Genomic DNA, 11983 nt, shown 5'->3' with positions numbered 1-11983 from the left:
TGATTCTGAAGTCTTTAAATCAGTACCTACCCGGATTTCTCATCATGCTTGACCATCAAATGAATCATTACTTCCTCATGTTTTTGAAGCAAGAGATCATAGATTGTACTATTGTAGAAGAACCAACAAACATAATGCTACTGTTTTTGTGCCCCAGCCCCATGGAAAGTTCTCTTAGCACCACAAAATCTTGTTCTTGAGCAGCATTAATAGTCAATGTTAGGCAGAACTGCATGTCTAAAGGCTGCCACTTATTTCGTAGATAAATTTTGTACTACTGTTAGCTTCTCTTCTACGTTATGGATAAGGTGTTGGGAGGGAAGACATGTTTCTACAATATTAGACTCTTCAATAGCATATATATGCAAGTCTATTGGAGGATAAAGAATTACGAGAATGGCAAGGCCAACCCATGTGATTACATGACTTCTCACAAGGCAGCCTCTAATCATAACCTAAAATTATCATTCAACATAGTTTGGTAGATGAATTGAAACCTGTGGTAGCCCTCTCTTCTTGTCTGCTATGGAGGTAGGGAACAATGTTTCTCTCCAAGCATGCAGACTAGGTTGGTACCATTTATGTGTGATTTAAGTTGGAAGACAAACCCATGTGGTTTTTCACAAGCTAGTGTTCCTACCTGGAGCCCATCTCAATGCCTCTTCACCACTAATTTCATGTAGCAGATGATTTTCAACATACCATTTCTCTATATATACACACATGATCAGATTCATGAGTCTCATCAACTCCTCTCCTTGCAAAGCATCAAATTAAGATTTCTCTATTTCTCAAGTCCTTTGAATTCTTTTCTTCCTTCTTTGATCAATTAAGTATACAGAAAGCATGGGTTTCCGATTGCCTAGAATCACTAACACAAAGACATCAGAGATTCCAAAAGGCTACTTTGCAGTCTATGTTGGAGAGCGCCAGAAGAAACGATTTGTGGTTCCAATATCATATTTGAACCAACCTTTGTTTCAGGATTTGCTGAGTCAAGCTGAAGAAGAATTCGGATACCATCATCCCATGGGTGGTATCACAATTCCTTGCAGTGAGGACACTTTCATTGATCTCACTTCTCGCTTAAGTGTGTGAGTGAACACTAATGAAGCGGATCTTTGATCCAAACCATACTCATTTCGAAACTCGCTGCTGAGTCAAGATGAAGAAGAGGCTTCGGTTGATAATTTGATCATCCACTGAATCAAATCACTTGTCCGGAGGGGATACTGACCGGCTGTATTCCTGAAGCTGCTTCTGAGCTGAAGAAAGATTTCCAAATTTTGCAGAAGAATCAGATCAGGCAAATATGAACATTGTATAAGCAATTAGTCTAAAGGTTCATGAGACTCCAAATTTGTGAATTCAAAGCAGTCAAGTTCTGTCTTTTAATCCTGTGTAAAACTTAATTTCTTGTTGTTAAAAAATATGGGAATGCAAAACAATTACTTCATGTCCTGAATTCTTGATCAATTTTCTTGTCTTTATTTTCTCTATATCATATTCTTCTTGTAGCTTTGTGATGTATTATTAGAATCACCAAATCGCAGCATATTAAAATACTTGATGATATAATCGCTTATCTAATTTTTGATTAGTAGAGCACGTCAATCTGCAGAAAGAGTCATAAATTAACAGCGTATTTTGTCCCAGAAACTGTCAATATGGGAAAGGAGAATATCATGACAGATGAGAAAAAAAGTATAAAAAATAAAAAATAAAAAAAGAGAAAAGAGACAGGAAGAAAAGAAAAGTTAAGAATACAATAGAAAACTTTCTTGCTGGTAAAGAAACAGCGAACACCAAACCTAGAAAGAAACAAGGAAGTACCTGTGGTGCACTTTCCATTGATTGAGTTGGGCATTTCCTCTGTGGTGGCATTTTCAAGCATAGATCAGCAGCATTACATTCTCTGATAATTAAAAAGGTAGCAGTAAGGTGATAGTACCACAACTAACAACATTGATGTAAATTAAAGAAAATAAATGCATATCGACATTGATACATTACAATGTAATATATATGGGTATTGATGAAATTCAGATTAGATACTGCTAGATACTAGCAGCACAACTTTGGGATTCAGATGTGAGTTGTGTGATTCTCCATTACTGATCCCAACAATTTCTGCATGACTAATCAGTAATGGAGAATCAGATTCAAATATGGCAATTCTTTCATTGTAATACAATTGCACCACAACTTTGGGAGCCCAAGCCACCAGCAAACCTAACCCTTGAAGAAAAGAAGATCAACATTGTTCATGAGCATTTCACTCACAGCCAACAATCTCATTGTCATAACAGGAATAGGCAGCAATTAATCAACATCAAGACCAGTTTCACTAGAGGGATACCTCATTTAAAAGATCATGAACAATTTGAGATAAAAATAGAAATGATTAGCTACATGCACACCACAATTGATCAGGAAACTCTAATAAGGTTGGGCTAGATATATATCCATATATATTAAACTAATTAAATCCTCATCTTTGAGCTGCTATAAATACATACATAATCATTTTCCCCGTCACAAGAAGTTGATATGCCAACCAGTTTAAGAACCAAGGTTTTTTACACCCCACAGAAACTAAAAACAATTACATATATAGTACGTGGACAAAGTCAATATGTAACTTCAAACCAGTTGACAGGCATCAGTACTTATGCTTGATCTAAACAAATGCAGATCGAGGAGAAAACATTTCGAATTACAGAACCAAGATGTAAAGGTTAAGTCATCATGTCCAGAATAAATTGGTACTCATAAGTCATAAGTGACTACAGAAGCCCTGAACTACTGGCTTCTTCGAAGAGCAATGGAGAAACATAAATCAATAGAACCTACCACCTCTTTGATCATTTGGTTTAAGTAAACTGCAGTACCCATATAACACTAAATCATGGAATGCAACTAGCATAGCTAGAAGAAAGATGAAAATTGGAGATTTAACTGTCCAGGACCTACACTATCCAGTAAAATCCCTTTCTTGACCTACTATTGGGTGCATAATAACAAGGAGCAGCTTGCGCAACAAGATGAAAATGCGTACACGACAAAAAAGAAATCTTGTTGTGTCTACAATAATATGCAATGAAGATTAAGAAGTGGCTAGACCCTCTTCTTATGAAATTCACTAAGTCTAAACTGAGCAATCAAACTAGCACCCTAAAGAAAGAAAACAGAAATTAGAAGTTAAGTAATAACAAAAGCCATAATCATGCAGGGACAGTAAAATTAGCTGGTCTCGAAACCATACAACATGATACTAAGTTACTAACAAGAAGCCTACATGAAAAAATCCCAATCTTTTCCATCATAATAAAAGGGAAGGCCTACCAAGCATAAGACAATGCAAAATGCTATAGATATGAGGAATCCGATTCACAAAAACATAGTTTGGAGTTTAGATTCAGATTTACTGACCCTGAACTGATGATTCAAATTATTCCCAATCCTCTCAGAAAACTAGCTAGTTAACTGGTGCAACAACCATGCTGAAATCAAAATTGAAGTGGTTATAGAGGGACACAAGCTAGCACTTTTGTTTCACGAGAACCACAATTCAATAATACAACCACCCCCTCCCCGCTTTCATCATCACTCAATCCAAACAAAAAATCTCAGCACACAAATTGAAAAGAAAAGAGCATTTTTGAAGCCAAGTATACAGAAACCAGACTAGTTTTTAGGCCTCAAATTCCCCTAAGAGAATTCCTTTGTACAGTCTTGAGATCCTATCCATGGAGCCAGTACAATGTCTGAAAACAAATTCTCCATAGTTATGCTTTTCAAAACCACCCTTGTAATCAAAGTTTCAGAAAAGCTAAATGTTCGAATAACACTCCAAATACGGTATTACTACCTAGTATTACTACACATCATAACTGATATGCTAATCTATAAAGCCAAATAACAAAAGTCAAGCACAAAACGTCGAGTGAGGTTACATTAACTTCGATTTGCTTTATTGACTAGTTGTAGGAAACCTAGAAATCGGTTGTCCTGAAGAATTCATCAGCCTTGTGGTTGCTAATACAAGTCCACCCGCAAATTCTAGTTTTACGGTTTAAAAAAATTCCAAATCAGATTGTTTTGAATTTATTTTTGTATTAAATGATGGACTTGTTTTGAATCGAGTAATAACAATCTAATTTGGAATTTTTTTAAACTAAATTAATTGAATATTATGATATAGTTATTACTCGATTTTCTAACCCAAAAACCCTTGAAATCCTTCTTTTAGCAAATTCAAAGAGATTCCAACAACATATCAAGATCAAGAACCAACTCTCTGATTAATTTTTGTGGAGGAGAGACTTAGTCATACGAGAGCAATATAATGTGATTTTGATTCTGTTCAAGGAAAACCTAATTTGTGTTTAGCCCAAACTCTAGGTTACTTGACCTAGTAGTAATAGGGTTCAATTAGAAGGATCTAGATTCCTAATCAATGTACGATTACTTTCCTTGTATGATTGAGATTCTATGCATTGTAATCCTCTATATAAATAGGCCCCTATTATCAATGAGAATACAAAGCGATTATCTCTCAATTTCTGATTCCCTAAAACACGTTATCAGCACGAAGCCCTAACCCTAAAATCTTAAATTCGTAGCCTTCAAATCCCAGAAACCACCGCCGCCCACCTTGAAGATCTCAACTCCAGCAGTCCAGAACCGGCGGCCCCACCCACAGAACCGGCCGACAAACCACCGAACCGGCCATCGGAAGTAGCAAAAGTCCCTCTGCCAGGTTCAAAGCTTTCCTCACCACCTCCTGCAGCCATACTCGACCACCTGCAGCATCTCCACCCCAGAAACCCGGAACCAGAAATTTCAACACTGGAATCGGCCAAAATTCAACCGAACCGGCCACCGGCGTCAAGCATATCTGAACCGGCAGAAAAGAAAAAAAAAAAAAAAGGAAAAGAAAGAAACCTGTGCAGCCCAAGCCCAAACTGCTGAAGCCCAAGTCCAGCCCACGTGCAGCAGGCCCCAGCGAAGCCCAAGTGAAATAGCCAAGCCGCCAAGCCGCAGAATCCCCTGCCACGTCAGCATACACGCAGGCGTCCAGTCAGCTGCCATGTCATCATCCGCAACTGCCACGTCAACGCCGCACTGCCACGTCAGCACCCCTGTCAACACTTTCCGGCAACTTTTAGAGCCACTTTTCGGCGACTTTTCCGGCAGCTACAGTAACTTCCAGTGACATTTCTGGCAGCTACAGTAACTTTTCCGGCGACATTTTTCAGGCCAAAATTTCCGACAATTTTTAAGGTAAACTTTTCTAAAAGTTCCCGTTTTTTTGAAGTTTTTCAATTTCTTCTTCTTTTCTTGGGGACTTCCAACATCCCTTCTTCTACCCCCCTTTCTTCTTTATAGGGGAGACCAAAAGCCGAACTGTGGGGGTTCGTGCTCACTCCAAGCTTGGAGCTTGTAGAGTCCTCCAAACTTAAAGTTTGTTGAGAAGAAAACGATCGACCACATACATCGTTATTTCGATCTAATCCAAAACCCCTCTTGGAATCGGATTTTCTTGGAAGCGACTACGCTCAGAAAATTCCTAATTTCTTGGAAGCGACTACGCTCAGAAATTTAATAGTTTTTCGTGGTAGCCTTTTCGCTCCGAAACTAACCCTAATCTTGTGTTGTTTTTCAGGATGAGTAACCTGAACAATGTTGAACTTCGTTCCACTAGAGACAACTGGCGCAGGATACCATAGGTGGGTCCGAGATGTGCGCCAACATCTTAAGGCTGATGGACTTCTGGGAGCCATCCAAGAGCCTGGTCAGAATGTGCTCTCCATTGAGCAAGCTACTGCTTTGCAGCAAAACAAGCTAAAGCCATAATTCTCATGACAAGGCACATGAATGACGCGCTCCAAAATGAATACCTCAATGAGGAAGACCCAAGAAAGCTATGGGTAGAACTTGAGCAGCGATTTGGCAACGTTCGTGACTCCCTGCTTCCTGATTTAGAAGTGCGATGGCATAGCCTCCGCTTTTGTGATTTCAAGTCTGTGCTTGATTATAACTCGGAAGCCCTTCGTATCAAGTCTCTGATGGAGTTTTGTGGCCAAGCCATAATTGATACGATGTTGATCGAGAAGACTCTCTCTACCTTCCCCGTCTCTGCACTGATGATTTCAAAGAATTATTGGATTGATGTAAATGCAGGACGTATCACAAGGTTTCATGAGCTCATTGGAGCCATGAACGTAGCTAAAAAGCACGACAATATTCTTGTGAAGAACTATAATGCTAGACCCGTGGGAACTAAGTCTATTCTGGAGTCTAACTATAGTCGCGCCCCCAATGGAGGACGCAAGGAGCAAAACCCTAAGAGTAGGGACAATTCTGGACATTCTGGTCCATATGTTCGCCCTAAAGAGGAAGGAAATCGCCGAGAAAGGCATGCACGGAACCGTGGAGGTTAACGTGTGAAGAGAGAGAGAGGCGGAGCCTCCGACCATGGTGGTAACGCCACCAAGAGCATAGGTCGTCCAAATCGCGCCCCAATGGCGCCTCGATCAAGGGAGCCTGACCATAATGATGTTTGTTTTCGATGTAGATCAACTGAACATTGGGCCAAAACATGTACCGCACCCCAGAATGTTGCAAACGCATACAAGACGTATCGTGAAGCAAGGGAAGCAAATTACATGGCACAAGAAGACCAAGATGGCGATCTAGATCTAAGGGTGGAAGACTACAAGGATCAAGACCCAGAAACTAGCGATTTTGATTAAGTCTTTTTATTTTCCAAGAGATGTAGGCGATTGCTATATTACTTTTTATTGGATTAGATTTTCTTTGATCATAGAAACAATGATGTACTCTGTTGGCTTATGAATAAAATTTCGAGTTCTTTTCATTATGACTCAATTTTGATTCTGAGCATATTACTTTGTGACTACGATGACTGGGCCATCAATATTAATTCAAGGACATGGAATAGCCCAAGTTCCACTTGCCAAATGGCACCTTGATTACAGTTGTCACAGAAACTCTCTACGCTCTTAGGGCAAATCGTACCCTATGAATAGCCAACGAATTCCATGCGAAAATGCATGTAGAGAACGGAAATGAGTTCCTTTGCATCACTTCTAATGATTGCGAACAAAGACGCATCTTAGAGAAGTTTATGTGTCTCTCTAGTAGATTCTATGTCACTATTCGAGCTATTAATCCATTAAAGTTATGAGAGAAGATCTCTTGGATTTATACACATATTGGCTTTGTCACGACAGGATAGATCATCCTAGTCATGATATGATGATCCGTCTACAAAAGACTTCACATGGACATCATTTCTTTCGAGCGAAACGAAGCATGAATCAAAAGTTGATTTCTAGACTAAGTGTGACCGACACAGCTGCCTGGGGCACTGCCTCCGTCCACCACCAGCCTAGGGCTGGCGCAGTCCCTATCCATGACGCCATGGATGGCGTCCATCATGGTGATGATGCCCCAGGTGATATTGTAATCACCAACTTGCTTCACATAGCGTTTCGAACGCTCAGGCCTAACCAAAATACTCAATGGTTGCTTCTAAGGCCTCTCGCTCGTTTTACTAAGCCCGTTCCTTAGGGAAATTAGGACTGAGACCGTCCTATGCACAGGATATGCCATTACTCATTCTGTTCTTACAAAGAATCTGTAGGGATTTTGTGGATTGATTCAACCAACTTGCGGACGCTTAAATATTTCATGACGATTGGTAGACACGCAAACACGCTGGTCACGTGTTGTGCCATTGTCCACCTATAAATGCTGCTTACGCTACACTCCTAGCACATATCATATAACAACGGACACTTGGATTTGACTATGCTAGAGAGTTTACATCGAAAGACTTTCGATGGATATTGCAATGGGCTTAATGTTGGACATCACATTCCCATGTACACACCTTATTGGTCTCGCGGAAACAACTACGATGGTAGTCCGAACATTGGTAATGCGCACCAATCTTCTTACATCCGCTTGGGGTGATGTGATATCGCATGCAGGTATGCTAATTCGTCTACGACCTACCGCCACTCAATGTACCTCTGCGTTACAGCTAGTGACTGGGTACACGTCTTTTGTACTTACGCACATTTGAGTGAGCCATTTTTGTGCCAATTGCGCCGCCACAGCGCTCTATGATGGGTCCTTACAGACGAATGGGCAACTACGTTGGATTTGAGACTCCAACAATTGTCCGCCACTTAATACCCTTGCAAGGCGATCTCTTTACCGCTAGATTTGCGGGTTGTCACTTTGATGAGACAGTCTTCCCATCGTTTGGGGGAGATAAGAACACAGATGTTCAACAGGAACGACAGGAATTGTCATGGTCTGTCCCCACTATGTCTCATCTTGATCCCTATTAAAGCGACGAGATCACACAAATATGCTGCAAACATGCCTGCAAGGAAGGACGTCCCTACGAGAGGACGTAGCGCCACCCTACACGGAGGTAGGCATGGCGCCAATGCCAAAGAGAGTGGCACTCTGGCGTTACAGGCCATGGCCCTAGCTAGGATGCGTGGGAGGCCCATGGGTTCGAAGGATACATTGGCACAAACCAATCCTTGATCATCGACACTCAAAAATCCGTCTCATGAGTATCTTCCGGGTTATGGTTATCGTTGGGGGACGCCTTAACGTCAGAACCTATTCCTGAGATTATAGAGCTCTATGAAACTTACACTCGTGTACATGAGACGTGGGATAGAAACTCCATCATAATTGGTGATGTAGTTGCGTATTTCATTGCGCATGAGTTTGTTGAGTCAGATGATATCGAACCACGCTCCGTTGATTAATGAATGCCAACGTAGAGAGATTTGGCCTAAATGGAAAGATGCGATCCAGGTTAAGATGAATTCTCTAACGAAGAGGAAGGTTTTCAAGCTAGAGATGCCAACACCTCCTAACATAAAACCTATTGACTAATGGGTCTTCGTTAGAAAGCGTGATGAGAAAAATATATGGTAATCTCGCCTTATGGCGCAAGGCTTCTCACAAAACGCCCTGGAATCGACTACGATGAGACATATTCCCTCGTAATGGATGTCATTGCACTCCACTACCTTGTCAGTTTGGTAGTTTCCGAATAACTGAACATGTAGCTTACAAATGTGGTCACTAAGTATCTCTATGGGGATCTAGATACGGAATATACATGAAGGTTCATGGTGAACTCCATTTACCCAAGTCAAGAGGCTCTAGACCACGGAGCGCGTTTACAATAAGATTGAAATGCTCACTAAAGTGACTACTTGATTGGGAAGGGATATGCCCACGCGTTTCTATAACAAGTTTCGGATTCTATAGCGGTTCATGTTGGACATGATCTTAATTAGAATCCCTTAAAGAGTTAAGGGAAACCGCTGAACACTTGAAATCCGAAGTTTGAGATGAAGGATTTTGGGAGAACACGATTATGTCTCGGTTTAGAACTTGAGCATCGTGTCGATAGATGCTTAGGCATTTTGACAAGGTCAAGCCTTCAAGCACCCCCATGATCGTCCATACTCTTGATCCTGAAAAGGATCCTCTTCATTCGAAGGATGATGACGAAGATGCGCTAGGGGCAGAAATGCCCTAGTTAAGTACAATAGGCGCATTATTGTACCTAGCTCAATGCACAAGACCGGACATCTCATTTACCATGAACTTGTTAGCTAAGATATAGCTCTGCACCAACGCGACGCCATTAGATTGGTGTAAAAGATATCCTTCAGTACTTGAGATGTACGATTGATATGGGCTTTTCCTATTTTTACAAAGAGATGATGGATTCGGACCCATCACACACCAGGTACGCCGCCAACACTGGCCTGCGTCCACTATCCCCATCCCAAAACGACATGTGTTTTGGAAGGTTTTGCTGATGCTGGGTACCTCTCTAACCCACACAAAGGTCGCTCCCAAAATGGTTAAGTGTTCACCATGGGAAAAGACCGTGATATCTTGGAGGTCTACAGAACAGATCCTAGTCGCTATATCTTCGAACAATGCAGAGATTATTGCTCTTCACAAAGTGGTTCGTGAATGTATATGGATTGGATCCATAATTACGCATGTTCGAAGCAATTGTGGTTTGAAGTCTACCACAGATGAGCCTATGAGCATTTAGGATAATGCTGCTTGTTTTGAACAAATGAGGCAAGCAGGCTACATCAAAAGCGATAACACCGAGCATAATCAGCAACAACAGACTCTCCTCAAGATCAAAGTGAACTAAGTTCGATCTGAGGACAGTGAGGCAGACTTGTTTACTAAGTCATTGCCCAAATCCACGTTCGAGAAAATGTGGCAAGAATTGGCTTGCGGAAATTATCTGAACTCCCATGATCGTAGTCATCAAGGGGAGGCGCAGACATCAGGGGGAGATGTCTACATGTTCACCTCAAAACGTGAAGGGTGTGTTGTGCTCTTTTTCCCTTTTGACCGAGGTTATTTTTGTCCCACTGGGTTTTTGTTACTCAGCAAGGTTTTTAATGAGGCAACGGGAGAAGCACCGCGTTTGGGCAACACAAGGGGGAGTGTTCAAGGAAAACCTAATTTGTGTTTAGCCCAAACTCTAGGTTACTTGACCTAGTGGTAATAGGGTTCAATTAGAAGGATCTAGATTCCTAATCAATGTACGATTACTTTCCTTGTATGATTGAGATTCTATGCATTGTAATCCTCTATATAAAAAGGCCCCTATTATCAATGAGAATACACAGCGATTATCTCTCAATTTCTGATTCCCTAAAACAGATTCATTCTTCTTCTCGTTGTTGAAGAGAGATAAAAAGTAGAGTAATAGATTGTTATATCTCATGTTCAAGATCATTTTGGTAAAAATAAGGAGGTCTACTTAGCTTTTCAAGTATTCTAAAAAGTAAATTAGAAGTCTACTAAGTATGGGAGGTCTAAATAGCAAATTTGAAGGTCCAACTAGAACCACCCTTAGATTATATATTAGTCCATTAAAAAACGTACACATATTATTCGGACTAATCATATTAGTCCGGACCACAATGAAACAAGAAATATTAATAGACCAATAAAAAACGTATACATTTTATATGGACCAATCACATTAGCTCGAACGTATCAAAAAAAAAAATCACATTAACCCGAATCATAATACATGTGGTGATACAATATAATAAATTTTCCATTAGTTCCAAGTCTTTTTGTTTTCTAAGATCAAATTATATTTAAAAGTTATTCAATACCTACTTCAGAAATAATTAAGAAACCTAGCTTGCAGACCAAGAAAACCCATATGTCTTGTGATTAATGCCTTCAATCTAGGGATATCACAATACAATTAAATTGGGTGGATCGACTCTCTCTTGTTCGTCTTTCAGTATATAATCCTCAATATTTCATTCTACACTAAGCATGGAACATCTGCAGGCAAAACAGAACACAAACATCGAATCTCATATCCCCCAGCTCTCAACCGAAATTTTATGCTTTGAGATATTGCCAAGGCTAGCGATCAAGGATGTAATGAGTTGCAGGTGTGTGTGCAAGTCTTGGTCCTCTCTCACCCGCAGCCTTTCTTTTATCCACGCCTACCAAAACTTCAAGCGCCACAATGGCAACAACAACAACACTCATGACGACCCCATCCTCGAAATCTTGTGCTTTCAGATATTCCCCAGGCTACATGTCAAGTACCTTTTAAGGTTTACAAGCGTGTGCAAGTTGTGGCGTTCCCTTATCCGAAACCCTCTCTACATCCCCCTTTTGCAGGGGACTCCCCCCCTCTGCTTCGCTATGTGGGGAGAATATCAACGGTTTGGTTTGTATGTATTGTCGGATCCCAAATGGGAACTTGAATGGGAAAAAAAATCTGTTTCCTTGAATGTGTTGAAAAGTGGCAGCTGACGAATGACCATCGGTTGCGATTCCGATATTCTTCGGTTTTGAAGTTGTTTTGGTTTCTTCTTTTTTAATAATAGACGCGAGTGTATTGTGT

General features: G+C 40.6%; 1 protein-coding gene across 1 annotated transcript; it reads left to right on the top strand.

The window, feature by feature from the left end:
* The first annotated feature begins 733 nt into the window (after positions 1 to 733).
* Positions 734 to 1476, top strand: LOC112177054 (auxin-induced protein 15A). The gene has a single exon (XM_024315234.2). It carries the CDS (start codon positions 847 to 849, stop codon positions 1096 to 1098), a length of 252 nt encoding a protein of 83 aa, XP_024171002.1. The 5' UTR covers positions 734 to 846; the 3' UTR covers positions 1099 to 1476.
* Positions 1477 to 11983: the final 10507 nt, after the last annotated feature.

This window comes from Rosa chinensis, chromosome 7 (assembly GCF_002994745.2).
Source record: "Rosa chinensis cultivar Old Blush chromosome 7, RchiOBHm-V2, whole genome shotgun sequence".
NCBI classification, from domain to species: Eukaryota; Viridiplantae; Streptophyta; class Magnoliopsida; order Rosales; family Rosaceae; genus Rosa; species Rosa chinensis.
Note: the sequence above shows the minus strand (reverse complement) of the source record. Positions and strands in the feature narration are given on the sequence as shown.

Bases quoted from the DNA above. Each gene is read 5' to 3' on its own strand.
- LOC112177054 (XM_024315234.2), top strand. From the start codon at position 847: ATGGGTTTCCGATTGCCTAGAATCACTAACACAAAGACATCAGAGATT.